Genomic DNA, 14025 nt, shown 5'->3' on the forward strand with positions numbered 1-14025 from the left:
GAAATAGCTCCGGGTGTCCAAACTTCCGTGTGTAGACTTGCCCTATTATTCAGCTTGCGAGGCGGAGTGGAGACGAAAGTTCGCTGGTTGTCCATTTGTTATCAAACACTGTGCTCAGTGCACCTAGCGAGCTTTGCAGGTGAAGCTCGGGCATGCACTGTGCAAACCATCCCAAGATCGGACATTATTCAGCATGCGAGTCTGGATGCGCTAATCGAGACTTGCCGACTTTGCGGGGTATCGTGAGCAAATTCAAGCTTTGCGAACAACGTGTAGACGAGTGGCAGCGGACCAGACGTGTGTGGCGGGCTCGAGGTGCGGGCGGAGATGATCAGATAAGATATACCAAGCACCTTCCCCCTCCCACATCCGAGGCACCTTGGCCGAGTCTAGCTATCGCGTTGATGATGTACTTGATCTCCGCGGGCACCTGTCACCGATTTACGGGGCATTTGGGTAGGGCGTCGCGAAAATGCGCCGTCCGCCATGGCAAACAGCCTCAGGATGAAAACTTCGCTGGCAGACGAAGTGGCATGCGCATGCGCAGGTTTGCCATGGAAGCTCCGGCATCGCTGGTGGAGGCATGGGTACGTAAAGGGCAGATAGCAGCGACTCAGCGAGAGTACCTAGTCGCGGGCGGAATTTAGGTCTGACGTCTCGGCGTTCGGCTGAAGTCATCTCGCGCTTCCGTTAGTTGCAAACAAAAGTAACAACTTCAATTTCAGACCATTGCCCACTCACCACAGTCGCCCCTCTGCATCGACGCGCGGAGGCTCTACGTCCACCCCAAAAACAAAAACCCTCTCAAGTCGCAAAGCTGGAATCCGCGGCGCCAGTAGCCGGCCGACTTATGGCCCCCAATGATCGGCCATCAGTTCCTATCGAAGAAGAACACGAGTACAGCTCCATTGCACCGCCGCACATGAGAGACACCCGTCGCTGACTTGCGCGCCAGTTATGAAGCGCTCCCGCCCAACTTCTCCCTCACCGCCAACATGCTTGCGGGCGCATTCGCAGGTGTTGCGGTACGTCTCCGAGGTCGCCGCCGTGTATATATCCCGACTGACCCGACGATAGGAACACTCGGTGATGTACCCCGTCGACTTGCTCAAGGTACGCAGCTTCCCGCCAAGCTCTCCATGCACTGCCGACAGCGCGCTGACTCCGGACAGACCCGCATGCAGATCGTCAACCCGTCGCCGAGCGCCATGTACAGCGGTATCTCGAACGCCATGGTCACTATATCTAGGGCGGAGGGCTTCTGGTCACTGTGGAGGGGACTGTCGAGCGTGGTAATGGGCGCAGGTGGGTAGTGTCAGACAAGCAAGACCGGCAAGGAGAACTGACACAATGCAGGTCCCGCGCATGCCGTCTATTTTGCATCCTACGAAGCTACAAAGCACGCCCTCGGTGGCAATGAGGGAGAGAGCCACGAACACCATCCCCTCGCGGCAGGTGCGCAATACCACGACTACAAATGCGGGAGCAGCTACTGACCATCAACAGCTGCTAGCGGTGCCGCGGCCACCATCTCCAGTGATGCGCTGATGAATCCCTTTGACGGTAAGACGCGCACCACGACCTCGCTCCGCGCCTACTGAATCTCGCAGTCATAAAACAACGCATGCAAATGCACGGTTCCGTCTACAAGTCCGTCCCTCAATGCGCCCGAGAGGTTCTCCGCACTGAGGGCGTGGGCGCATTCTACGTCTCATACCCCACTACACTGTGTATGACGGTGCCGTTCACCGCACTCCAATTCATGGCCTACGAATCGATGTCCAAGGTCATGAACCCGACCGGCCGCTACGACCCCTATACGCACTGCTTCGCCGGAGGTATCGCCGGAGGATTTGCAGCGGGGCTCACAACTCCCCTCGATGTCATCAAGACGCTATTACAAACACGCGGCAATGCTCGAGACGCAGAATTGAAGAATGTCTCCGGCCTAATCCAGGCAGCTAAGATCATCCATCAAAGGGAAGGATACAGGGGATACTTCCGTGGTCTGAAACCTCGAATCATCACCACCATGCCAAGCACGGCAATTTGCTGGTAAGTTTTGAGCTTGGACACCGCAACCAGTATTGATCTGACATTGCATAGGTCCGCATACGAGATGGCCAAGGCTTTCTTCATTCGGAGGAGCACCAACTCATCCACGGCCATATAACAGAGAGACGACTATTTGACTGATCTTTTTTTGAACCATTACGAGAGCCCTCTGATTCCGCGATATGCGCATTACCCACGGAACGATATACACGCAGTGTCGCGGAGAGTAGCGACCATGGCAGTATTGGGCATCCAAGGCAAGGTCTAGCATTGTATGGCGCGCTGGAGGAGCATAGGGCTGCGTCGCGACGCTTCTTCACTGCCATTGTATAGTCATAGAGGCTTTTGTGGAAGCCGATCTGGCGGCGTACTGGATGCTTGGTTATGCGAGCACACGACGGCATGCGCATTCTTGTATCATATAGCAAATTCAGTGTCGGCGTCACTCAGGACCCAAGAACATTTTCGCTCCTCAGCCCAAACAAGGTGCGTAATCGATAACAGCCCGGCGCGAATGGCAGCCCCACTTGCACATGCGCCTTCCTCGTGGCTGTGTGAGCACGCGTATCCTGGGTTGACAGTATTACCTTGTGATCTGATGTAATAGCGCGCGAGAGAGCGTGCCCAGTTGCGTAGAGGATGTATGGATGCGTGAGGACAAAGTCGTCTTCCATGGTTGTCGCTGCTCAGCCTTCGCGGTTGCGAAACGCAGCTACCTACGTCACACACCCGCGCGAACTAAGACCGGCGACGAATCTACAAACACGAGCCCGAGACTGGACGCGAGACACCTATTCCGTCCTCCACGCCACCCCCCGCGTGAATTGGGCGCATCATATACATGTTTTCCGCTATGCGCGCCAACACGACGCAGAAAGCCTACGACGAGGCTTTCCTAGCCTGCTCGACTGCAGTCTACTTTGAGGGCCAGGTCAGTGCCCAGCCACCCACCAAGTGTCGCATGTGCCCAGCATCACTGACAGAGAGACATATAGAACAACGAGAAAGAAGCGCTGCGATCATGGAAAACCGCTCTTGACCACATCTACTATCACAACGCCCGTCGCAACCCCTCGACCTACCGCCCCGCGTCCGAAACAGAGAGGGCACTGATCGAATCGCTACGCCAGTTGGAGCTGCAATGTAAAGAGCGCGTGGATCTGTTGGAGGCGCTGAAAAAGAGTCGCAAGGAGTCGAAAGAGAGCCTTGCCTCGCTCTCGTCAGACAACGATGCACCCACACCACCACCCCACGGCGTGCCCCTATCGCAAAACGATCCAAGCGCATCTACATCATGGCTCGGAGCCGGATCTATACCACCCATAGAGTACACAGATCTCTCAAGACCGCCAGCATTGCCATACCGTCCGGCGATGGCGCCACGGAAGAGCTCCGGTACTGGCTCCATACGGGACAACACCTTGACCCAGACTCGGAGCGCATCGACGCTATCCCCAGGACCAGTGGGAGATAAAAAGACACGGACACCATCCCCAGAGAAGGGTGGCAGAATGCTGCGGACACTGAGACCTGGGAGAGAGAGCAAGCCATCTTCGGCGAAGTTGCCCAACACGTTGAGAAGTCGCCCGGATGCTTCAAAAGCGGCTACCCAAGCGTGGAGTGTCAAAGCCACGGCATCCTCAACTCGACCAACATTGGGGGCTCCGAACCCATCGACCAGTTCTCTTACACCCTCCGCCCGCTCGTCCCTCGACAAGCCGGCTGCTGAGAGACCGAGTGCTTATTTTCCGAAACCCGAAGCACAACCGCCGCCTGCACAAGCACCGTTCTACTTTAGAGCTGGCGAGGGGTCAGCATCAACCGCATATGCGGTTCCACCACCTGGTGGTGAGACTGATTCGGGGCCGGTCAAACCTGCTACACAGGAGCGAACAGCGCCAGCAATACCCCGAAAGTCTGTGGGTTTGAGTCGAATGAACAACGCGCAAGGACCTAGTACAGCATTACCATCGTACCGAAAGGAGTATCCCAAGCCCACGCCTGACCCTCGATCTCTTGCCGCGTCTGCTGCAGCCCATTCCTACGGCGACACTGGGGGCGAGCGAGGTGGAGTGATGTGGGATCCGACGACAAGGAGACTTGTACCGAAGCCCAAGAGCAACGACACACAAGCGCGAAGCAGTTCAGAGCAGGAGGACTCACCTGAGTCTATATCACTGGAAGAGGACGGAGATTTGCTCAAGCAGAGGCCACCTCCAGTGCGCAAGGGCAGGGCTAGAGGCAATTCGATGCGTGCAGAACTACCAGATACCCCAGGCGCGGATAGTTCTGAGGCGGAACTGGAGCCAGAAGAGACGGATGAATGGAAGCGCAAAACGGATGAGATCATGAAGAACTTGCCGCGGGGCGTCGATAAGCAAGCAGCACAGCAGATATTAAACGAGATCGTGATACAGGGCGATGAGGTACACTGGAGCGACGTATCAGGGCTTGAAGTTGCGAAATCCGCCCTGAAAGAGACGGTAGTGTACCCGTTCTTGAGGCCTGACTTGTTTATGGGTCTGCGAGAACCTGCACGCGGCATGCTCTTGTTCGGACCCCCTGGAACTGGAAAGACGATGTTGGCCAGGGCAGTTGCTACAGAGTCAAAGTCTACTTTCTTCGCTATTTCAGCTAGTAGTCTGACGTCGAAGTTTCTGGGCGAGTCAGAAAAGCTTGTTCGCGCCCTTTTCCAGCTTGCAAAGATGCTGGCGCCATCAATCATCTTCGTCGACGAGATCGACTCACTCCTCTCGTCGCGTTCGGGATCCGGCGAGCACGAAGCATCGCGACGCATCAAAACTGAGTTCCTTATTCAGTGGTCCGATCTGCAAAAGGCAGCTGCCGGGAGCGCGGTCACGGACAAGGACAAAGAGAGGGGTGATGCAACCAGGGTTCTCGTTCTCGCAGCAACGAATCTGCCGTGGGCGATCGATGAAGCAGCAAGAAGGAGATTTGTAAGAAGGCAATATATTCCACTGCCTGAAGATTGGGTCCGGAAGCAACAGGTTCAAACGCTACTGAGCCACCAGAAACATGAGTTGAGTGACCGCGATCTGGATCGTTTGGTCAAGCTCACTGAGGGTATATTATGATCATCGAAGACCCGAATCGCAATGCTAATCTCTTTCTAGGTTTCTCTGGTTCCGATATAACGGCGCTCGCGAAAGACGCTGCAATGGGCCCTTTGCGCTCGCTGGGTGAGAAGCTACTTTCCATGACGATGGATCAGATACGACCGATACAATATCAGGACTTTGTAGCTAGTCTGCAGACTATCAGACCGTCTGTAAGCAAGCAAGGACTGAAGGAATTTGAGGATTGGGCTACACAGTTTGGTGAACGTGGAGGCTGAAGTACTAATTAACGGGCTGGCACTGCGCCTGCAGTAACGAATCAAGTATTTACATGAGTATGTGTATGGTCACAGTCTCAATTCCATTTGCTTCAGTTCCCCTTAGCATGCTCACCCCACCTGCCTGGGTCGAGGATGGCTCCTTCCGTCTGGAGTGTGCCCGTGACTTAGCGCCATCCCAACACAGGCGCATCTCACATCCAGCGACGCGTTTTTCTTCCTTCAATCTATCTTACCATCGCTACCGGAGCAGAAAATGGCACCTCGCAAGAAAACAGAAGAGAAGGCCACAGCCAACGAGGCCGCAGATCTGGTGTTGGAGTATCTACGTGAGTCACTCACCTCACCTCACATCTGAGAGCTCAACGGTCGCACCGCACCCTGTACTCAAAGACTAATCGGTCGCAGGCAAGCAAAACCGCCCATACTCGGCTATCGATGTTTCGGCGAATCTACACAACAAGGTCACAAAAGGTTCGTTGACCTTCCACTCTTGTCCGACAACGACTGATTCAGGGCAGCGTCTGCGGCAAAGATTCTGAAAGATCTCCACGAACAGAAAGCAATTGAGGGGCGTGCCGCTGGTGAGCTTGGTCTCGCCTATCTGCAATCCATATCAATTGACAATCTCAGGCAAGCAAATCGTCTATCACGCTTTACAGGTATGACTCAATCCTTTCTATTACCCAGCATCTGCTCAGATCTGACCCACTTGTAGAACGCAGCCGAAGCATGCACCACTGAACAACTCGCCGCTCTCGACAAAACCATTCTCGATCTCCGCACGCAAACCACTACTCTTATCGCAGCCGCAAAGAATCTCCGTGGCTCCTTGTCCAGTCTCAACTCCACGCTCAGCACGGCAGATCTTGTCGCCAATGTCAACACTCTCGAGACGGAAAAAGATCAGATCGAGTCTAGACTTGATGGACTGAAGAAGGGAAAAGCGAAGAAGGTAGGTTCAATGTACTCAGAGTGATTTATGCGTGTTTGTGCTAACTCTGCAAGGTCACGACATCCGAGCGAGAAGCGATTGAGAAGGAATGGAAGAAGAGCATTCGTGTGGCAAAGAAGAGGCAGAAGATTGTGACGGAGATGTGGAAAGAGATCAAGGAGAATTTTCCTGATCCGCAAGAGAGAGAGGACCAGAGGGAGATGTTCGACCTCGATGGATGAGGGTCTGCTGCGCTGTCAGAGTGGCGTGAATGATGCTTAGGTACCATGTGCTGGCGATGTTGTACGATATTAGATGTGAGCATACCAGGACGATGTAGTGAAGTCAGATAGTTCAGGCTCAAGACACGAACTGCTTGAAGACATACAAAAGTGTATAAAACTTGCGTATATATCATTCACATCGTGCTTTGAATGTAGCTAAAAAGCCTCCAACGCCACTCTGGCAAACCCGCAATGATGCGAACCAAACAACGAACAAGAGATGAGAGGTTAGATCCCAACGGCAGACAAGCGCCTTTACAATGCAGTGCAGACACCAATACACGAAGCACGAAACATAGCCTGCCAGGCCAGCTGGCGAGCCAACAGAGCTACCAAGACTGCGCAAACAACATCCCAATGCAACGTGACAGAACGCAAACAGCATTAAGGTGCAGGTAATTCAATGACTCAAGAGCGCTGGTAAGAGAACGAGCTACGGAGGTCATCTCTGATCTCCTGCGATAAATTATCATCGGCGTCGATGTGGCTGGGATCCTGAGCACGCGCCAATTCTTCGAGGGTTTTGGCGAGGGCGGCGCCTTCGGTGCGGCCGCGGTCCACGTCGACGAGCATCATGATGGGGAAGGGGAGGCCGACTAAGATGGCTAGGAACCAGAAAGCCTTTAGTTGAAATTAGTATGAGGGATGAAACTCAGAAGTGTTGAGCCGACTTACCGGTCTAATCTCGCCATAAGCATCGGTGATGGCGCCTACGATAGCGGGACCGAAGACACTGCTGCCTTTGTCCGTAATGGCGTATAAAGCGTAGAAGGCGGCTTCGTAGCCAGGAGGGATGAGCTCACCGAATAGCGCACGGCAGTAACTGCTGAGACCACCAAGGACGAAGCCGTAGACTGCACCTAGAGGGTACATCTCCCACTGCTGCTGCAAACCCAGGTATCCTAACCGCTGGACCGCGGGTATATATCCTAGAAGACCATAGATCGGAATTACTTCAAAGAGCATGATGCAGAGTAGGATTGTTTGTGTTGGCGACAGGCGGAAGAAAGCAGACAGCCGTGACCACAGAAAGGCGCCCAGAACGCCGAAGACTGTTGCGATGACGTTTATTAGGGCAAGCATGGCGTACGACATGCCTAGCGTTGTCTTTGCGAAGAGCACTGCTGTACCGGATACAGTGGCAATGCTGTCCGAAAGTAGGAACCACGCTGCGAGGAAGAGTAGTACATCCTTGAGATGTCGCGCGTGGGTCGCTGTACGGCCAAGGGATTTCCACGAGTATGCAAAGTACGCGAGGGCAGTGCCAACATTGGAGGTTTGCGCACCGATATGCAGAGGCGGTCCTGGACGGGGACGCAGCCAGCGCGCTGTCGGTAGTGTGAAGACAAACCACCACGCGCCGATGACGAAGAGGACCAGGCGGAGACCAAAGTTGGAGGATTGGAACGCGATGACGATGAGAATACCGATAGTCTGCACAAGCAAAGCAGCAATGTAACCGATCGCGATACCGTAGGATGAGATCTTGGTTGCAAGAGCGAGTTCCACTGAAGGAGCGGACCTGCTTCTTGCCCTCGGGATGGTCAGATCGGCGGCTGAAAGGTTACTCGGCAACAGTGCGGTTGTCGCATCAGCGACTTCGTCAAGGAGGCCTTCTCTTTGTCCAAGCTGGTTTGCGTATTGCGCTCCTCGTATAATATTCTCCTGCGTTGGAGTTTCACCTCCTCTCTCGTCGTCTTCTTCTGTCTCCGCCTCGTCTTCCTCGTCTGCGTACGATTCGTCGGCGATGGAGTCGGCGTACTTGACTGTAGGGTGGAAGCGCACCATGAGCGGTAGGAAGCTGTTCAATAGTACGAAACTGGCACCAAAGCATGTGTTTGAAATGATTGCCAGCACTGCGCCCAGCAGGTACACCTTGGGTACCACTGGTAGGAAAAGCATGGTCGCGATGCTTCCAATAAATGCGAACCACAAGAGGAAGGTCTTCCTGAACCTCCCATGATCCGCTGCGCCGCTCATACTAATGATCAGCAGAGCTTGTATGAGGACGGATATGCTGAAAGTGTACATGGCGAAGCTCGCAGTATTGATCTCGATACCGAGGATATGAACGACGCATTGTCCCTTTTCAGGATTCGGTTTGAACAGAGCTTCTACGGCGTTGGTGGAGAATGATGGGCCTGGATGGACGGTAGGCTTCGTGGCTTTGCACGGTGTGGACGGATCGGATAATAGGACGCCATTCTCGCGCGCGAGTTGCTCGAGTGTTACAGGTATGAAAGACCCAATACCGCAAACCACAAAGACCTGGGGTGGTTAGTGTTGGTGCTCGCGTAGTTTGTAAGCTTGACGAGGCGCGTCAGAAGCAGCATCACGAGAGAGACACGCGCACAGCTTTGCGATGTTGAAGCAAGCTTGCAAAGGCCTGAAGCAGATTGGACGGTAGTAGGAAGGAAGGATGAAGTACCTCGGCAGCCCATCCATACATGTAAAAGCCGCGGAGCTCCTTGTCGCTGGTCAACCGGGTGTCTTCGCCCTCGTAGTGGGGCTGCGAGTCGTGGGACTCCATGTCGAGGCTCTGATCGGAAGAGAGGCTCTGCTCATCGTCTGCCTCGTTGGACTGCGATATGGACGGCACCGAGACTTTGGACTGTGAGGATGCATTGCGCGCAATGGTCGGGCGCTCATAGGGCGGGAGCTCGGGCGCGCGAGGTGACATCGAGCGATTGGAAGCAGTCGTCCGCAAAACAGGGTCCTGCGCTAATCAACGGAAATGCGTCACCGCAACTGAGACATGATGAAGGATCGAGGGATAAATGCGACAGCTGACCGGGCTGCTATTCAGGTCGGAGGGCAACTTCTAGTGGGCACGCTGAGGTCAGGCCCAAGCTGGGGAGAGATGTGGAGTTGTTGGGGTGGCAGCGGATGATCCCATGGGCATGACCTGTGAACATCTGATAAAGCGTCTACTTGCAGTAGAGGCTTATCCGAGAAAGACATTGGACAAGGCGCTTGCGCTCAAGCTCGCATCTAGATAGACTACTGGCCGCCGCAGCCGCAAGCTCGCCGAGCCGCGGACAGCAATGCGGTGAATGACTGAACGTACTAGCGATTAAAGTGGCTAGCTATATCGCATCCGCGCGACGAGACATGCAGTGTCGTTGACGCACATTATAGACAAGCTGGGCCCTCAAGCTTGACTCGGTTGCTGATGCGACTTCAGAGTGTCTGGCTGGAGATGCAGGGCTCCATCATCAGCGTGCATGGGTGGAGCGAACGCCAAGGCGCTAAACCCAATCCACGCCCTCCCTCCCGTCGTCGGTACGAGAGGCTGCTGATGTTTCAACGACCTCATCGCTGCAACCACTCCACCCGCCCACGTCGCGCGCACCCCATCCACGGCCACTCCGGACTAATTCCCACCGCTCTACGACCGCGACTGTCATCACGACGTTTTGTAGCATTCACAGTCGACGATGCGCTAGTCGGCAGCGCCCCGACCTCGCTTTCTTTCACCTGCTGCATTCGACCAGCGCCCTTTCAACACTCACTGCGCCTCGTGCTATCTCGGCGCTTCCATTCTTACGCCAAAGCATCTGCTTTAATGAGCGCGCCTCACTCCTAACCTGCGCATTTCACCGCCGACTCCACCGCCAGCCCTCTGCACGCAGCCTCGATCACGATTCAAACACCGCGCGGTTGACATTCTCGCGAAAACATCAAGGAAAAAGCGCGACCACACACTTCAAGAAAGTTATAGACGCGCGCAAAACGGGTGCGCAGACGGCGCCCCAGGCCGCGGGACGGAGGACGGCGTAGTATGCCAGGCATTCTCACCATGAACCACACCGGGTCCGACTCAGCGACGGCTTCACGAGATGCAGAAAACAGGAAGCGCAGCCACAACGGGGATCTGACCAATGGCGGACTCAATGGCGGGCGAAGTGACACGCCGGCAGGGGGTCCTGCTGTTAATGGGGGTCCTTCGCGCGAAACCAGCACCAACGGCGCATCCATGGCAGTCGCAGCAACGGCGGGTCCCACGCTGGAACAATACTCGGATCTGCCCCCGGAGATCGCTCATATTGGCCCCGAGCAGTACATGTCCTTGTCGACACTCTTGTTGCGAATATCCCAGGAATCTTACAATGAGTTGGAGGAAGTCTTGAAGAACATGGCCGCCATTCAGATAGCGCCAGTGTCCAATGGCGCTCTTCCCAACGGCCTTGGCGCGGCGAATGCACAAGTGAATGCAGAGGCGAACAAGCGTAAAAAGCTGGTTGTGCTTCAATTCGCGCAGGAGCAACGGGCTAAATTCATCAAGCTGCTAGTCCTCACCGAGTGGGGAAAGAAAGCTTCCGTTGACATATCAAAGCTCATTGATTTGCTGGCCCACGCGAGTACACAGGCAGCCCATATGGATGCTGCTGACTACAAATTGGAAAAGATTAAGATTCTGTCCAACAATGCCAGAGAAAACAACCCGGACGTTGCGACCGCCCTGGAAGTGCTATCGACAGGGAAAGCGTCATGGATGCCGAGCCTGGGCTACATACCGCCTGAGCCTATCTCTGCCGAGCAGGCCCTCAAACTCCTTCGGTACATGAACACCTCTCTCTCCATACGCCTCAACGTACACGAAAGCCTCCCACGACACCTCCAAGACTGGCGTGTGCATTCAGGACGCGCAACTTTTGTTGTTGCTAATGAGCTGGAATTCGACGTCATGTCTTTTGTAGAGGATGCTTCAGAACAGTGGTTTCTCATCGATCTCCGGTTGTTGTTCACTCCTGCACCTACCATTACCGTCGGTAGCCGTTTCTTCATGCAACTCAAGCTGCAGGCCGACGTAGTTCTAAAGGAGAAGGGTCTGACCGGCCTTTTCGACTTCCTGAACAACTTCGTCCTAACGCACAAGATCTCAGTGCTTCGATCGCAGGCCGTAAATCTCGTTCGCAGCGGCTGGGCAGGATCTCTCAAGGTTGAGCCTGTGCATCGCTTGCTCGTCGTGTCTTATTGGACTGATAAGCCTGGAAAAAAGAATTGGATTGAGATTGGCGTATCGAACAACAAACCAAAGAACGGCAAGGTTTCGTGGAGAGGGCCTCCCATACCGTCGCTGACTACGCGCTGGTTCCGCCAAGGCAAAGAAGTGAAAGATGTCAAGTTCCATTTTGACTGGAAGGATCTCTCCATGGAACGCGTTATCAAGCAAGTCATCGCACGCCACACGAGTGATATCTTGCGATCCACAAAGGAGAGTTTCAAGTCTGGAGTGACGGCGAACGCACATCTTTCCGAGACCGAACCTGCCGACTCTACACTCAACGCATCGCTGGGTACGAAATCTACATCAATTGCCCTATCACTAGAGTCGGTCACTGGTAACTACATTCTGCGACCAGCTAGCGCACTATCAGCGCGAGCCGAGAATGCTTTCAACCAAGGCAGAGAGCCATCACAGATTGCTCATGTAATGACGCAAGTGCTAGCCGGCACATTGCTCAGTCTGATCCAGAAGAACGCACAACAACTCGGGTGGCAATCGGTCGCAAGACAGGCTTTGAAGCAGCAGGTAGTGTCGGCTGCTGTCAAATTGGATGTCATCTCTTCCACGCTATATTGCCCTCGCGGTTGGACACCAAACTGGGCATTGGCAGCGGTAATCGACTCTTCAGGCGAATCGTGGTGGATCTTTGAAATCGGATCTGGTGGAAATAGCCTCGAATACGCCGAGCAGATCAAGTTGGACAGACCTGATGGAAGCTCCTTGCCCATCAACCGCAACACCTTGGCAAGTCTGGAGAGGGTCGCTGTGCAGCTTCTGTCGTTCCGCGTCACAGCTCGCCAACTAGAGAAGGAGAAGAAGAATTTCAGTTTGCGACCTGAGTTAGGGCAAGCAGGCTCATTCGTGGAAGCTGGCTGTGTTCCCCGTCGATGGGTGCTGCATGTGCAAACTCCGGATCTTCTTGTGCCCCAAGCAGACGAAGACTCATGGCTTGAATCAGACATCAAGATTACATGTGAAGGCTTGAAAGTTGGGGTTCAGGACGTCTGGCATATGGCTGTCGGTAAAATGGTCAAGTCTGTTGCTGCAGACATGCATAAGCTCATGGCAGCTTCACCACAGACCGCCTTCAAGTTCTCAGAAGACGGCAACTTCAGGATTCTCCTTGCCACGCCCTTTGGGCAAGATATCCTAGGAGAGCTGCGAGCACGACTGCGAGATGTTAACCGTCTTCGTACCTTTGCCAGTACCCTTCAGAAGCGTCAAATGCGGCTTTCGTCTTCCTCCTTACAGCGCGTACAGTTCCAGTATGGTCCATCGCCATACTCTGCGACTGTTAACTTTGGCACTGAAAAGGAGCTTACCATCGAGCTGTCACATGACAATCCGCACCATCGGATTCTCCATCTGCTTACTGAGATCGCCAACGATCGGCTGCCTTCCTTCCCAACCACGGAGGTCAGCGATGTCGATGGCCTGGATCGCTTCTGTACGACTCTCGTCGCGACCCGGCCCCTCTTCAAGGCCCTGCGCGAAGTCGAGGAACGATCGCCAGGCAACTACAGTAACCCCGCAATTCATGTTCACTCCGTCCTCAAATACCGACTCACCTATGACAATCCGGTCTGCACTTTCGACGTGCGCCTTCAGCCCAAAGATGACCAGGTGTACTGGTTCGTCGAAGACAACTTGCGTCCAAAGGATCCTCCAAATCAAGCCACAAATCTACCAACTCCCGAGCGTGCGTCTGGTCATAGGCGTCTCGACAGCCTACAGGCCAAGCTGAAGGAACTCTTCAGTGGGAAGGGCCCAGGATGGTTTGGTACCCGAACCGGCATGGTGGCGGCCTTGGACGCGGTCCCTGAAGCACTACTCAAGCTGGACGAGTGTGTTTTGAGTTGTAAAATGGCAGGAGGTTATGTTGCACCGCCACCACTTGAAAAGCCCCCGCAACAAGCGCAGAACCAGGGATCTGGTCCAGGACAGGCGCCTGCACAGGCGAACGGAAACCAGCAGGGAAACCAGCAGCAGCAGGCTAGGATGCAACAACAGCAGCAGCAAGCGCGCCAGCAGCAGCAAAGACAGGCTCAGGCCCAGGCTGGGAAGCAGCACCCGAACATGCAGCAACATCCGAGAAGCCAACCTCCGAACGGCAGACCCTCACAGCAGCAGATGCCAAACGGCCGCCAGCAACAACAGCAAGGTAGAGGCGGTCCAGGAGGTCGTCCGGGGCAGTCCAAAAACGACGTCATCACCATTGATTAGAAGACCTTGGGATGAGACCAGCATACCAGCTGTAATTGCGTTCATTCCATTCACGATTTGTGTACAATGTTTTCTTTGCACGTTCTTCACGTTTTTCTAGCATTGGGTTAGCGGGACTACGGTATAATTTGCGCTTTCAACAGGTTCTGCTGTCTTGCGGTTC

At 54.4% G+C, this 14025-nt stretch overlaps 5 protein-coding genes across 5 annotated transcripts; 4 read left to right on the forward strand and 1 right to left on the reverse strand.

The window, feature by feature from the left end:
- Positions 1 to 995: 995 nt before the first annotated feature.
- On the forward strand, positions 996 to 2173 carry J4E85_005986 (uncharacterized protein; the record flags this gene model as incomplete). The annotated part of the gene is made up of 7 exons (XM_051470227.1): positions 996 to 1025; positions 1078 to 1113; positions 1173 to 1305; positions 1357 to 1455; positions 1507 to 1563; positions 1611 to 2055; positions 2107 to 2173. 7 exons carry the CDS (start codon positions 996 to 998, stop codon positions 2171 to 2173), a joined length of 867 nt encoding a protein of 288 aa, XP_051325715.1.
- A 735-nt stretch (positions 2174 to 2908) lies between these two features.
- On the forward strand, positions 2909 to 5410 carry J4E85_005987 (uncharacterized protein; the record flags this gene model as incomplete). The annotated part of the gene is made up of 3 exons (XM_051470228.1): positions 2909 to 2986; positions 3051 to 5139; positions 5190 to 5410. The coding sequence occupies 3 exons, from the start codon at positions 2909 to 2911 to the stop codon at positions 5408 to 5410; spliced, it is 2388 nt and encodes a 795-aa protein (XP_051325716.1).
- A 256-nt stretch (positions 5411 to 5666) lies between these two features.
- On the forward strand, positions 5667 to 6586 carry J4E85_005988 (uncharacterized protein; the record flags this gene model as incomplete). The annotated part of the gene is made up of 6 exons (XM_051470229.1): positions 5667 to 5739; positions 5819 to 5884; positions 5932 to 5994; positions 6044 to 6072; positions 6129 to 6365; positions 6419 to 6586. The coding sequence occupies 6 exons, from the start codon at positions 5667 to 5669 to the stop codon at positions 6584 to 6586; spliced, it is 636 nt and encodes a 211-aa protein (XP_051325717.1).
- A 450-nt stretch (positions 6587 to 7036) lies between these two features.
- J4E85_005989 (uncharacterized protein) lies at positions 7037 to 9308 on the reverse strand (the record flags this gene model as incomplete). The annotated part of the gene is made up of 3 exons (XM_051470230.1): positions 7037 to 7249; positions 7304 to 8896; positions 9057 to 9308. The coding sequence occupies 3 exons, from the start codon at positions 9306 to 9308 to the stop codon at positions 7037 to 7039; spliced, it is 2058 nt and encodes a 685-aa protein (XP_051325718.1).
- A 1119-nt stretch (positions 9309 to 10427) lies between these two features.
- Positions 10428 to 13862, forward strand: J4E85_005990 (uncharacterized protein; the record flags this gene model as incomplete). The annotated part of the gene is made up of 1 exon (XM_051470231.1): positions 10428 to 13862. One exon carries the CDS (start codon positions 10428 to 10430, stop codon positions 13860 to 13862), a length of 3435 nt encoding a protein of 1144 aa, XP_051325719.1.
- Between the last annotated feature and the right edge of the window lie 163 nt (positions 13863 to 14025).

The sequence above is a fragment of the Alternaria conjuncta genome (assembly GCF_024043145.1).
Source record: "Alternaria conjuncta strain BMP 0040 chromosome Unknown scaffold_8, whole genome shotgun sequence".
Classification (NCBI taxonomy): Eukaryota; Fungi; Ascomycota; class Dothideomycetes; order Pleosporales; family Pleosporaceae; genus Alternaria; species Alternaria conjuncta.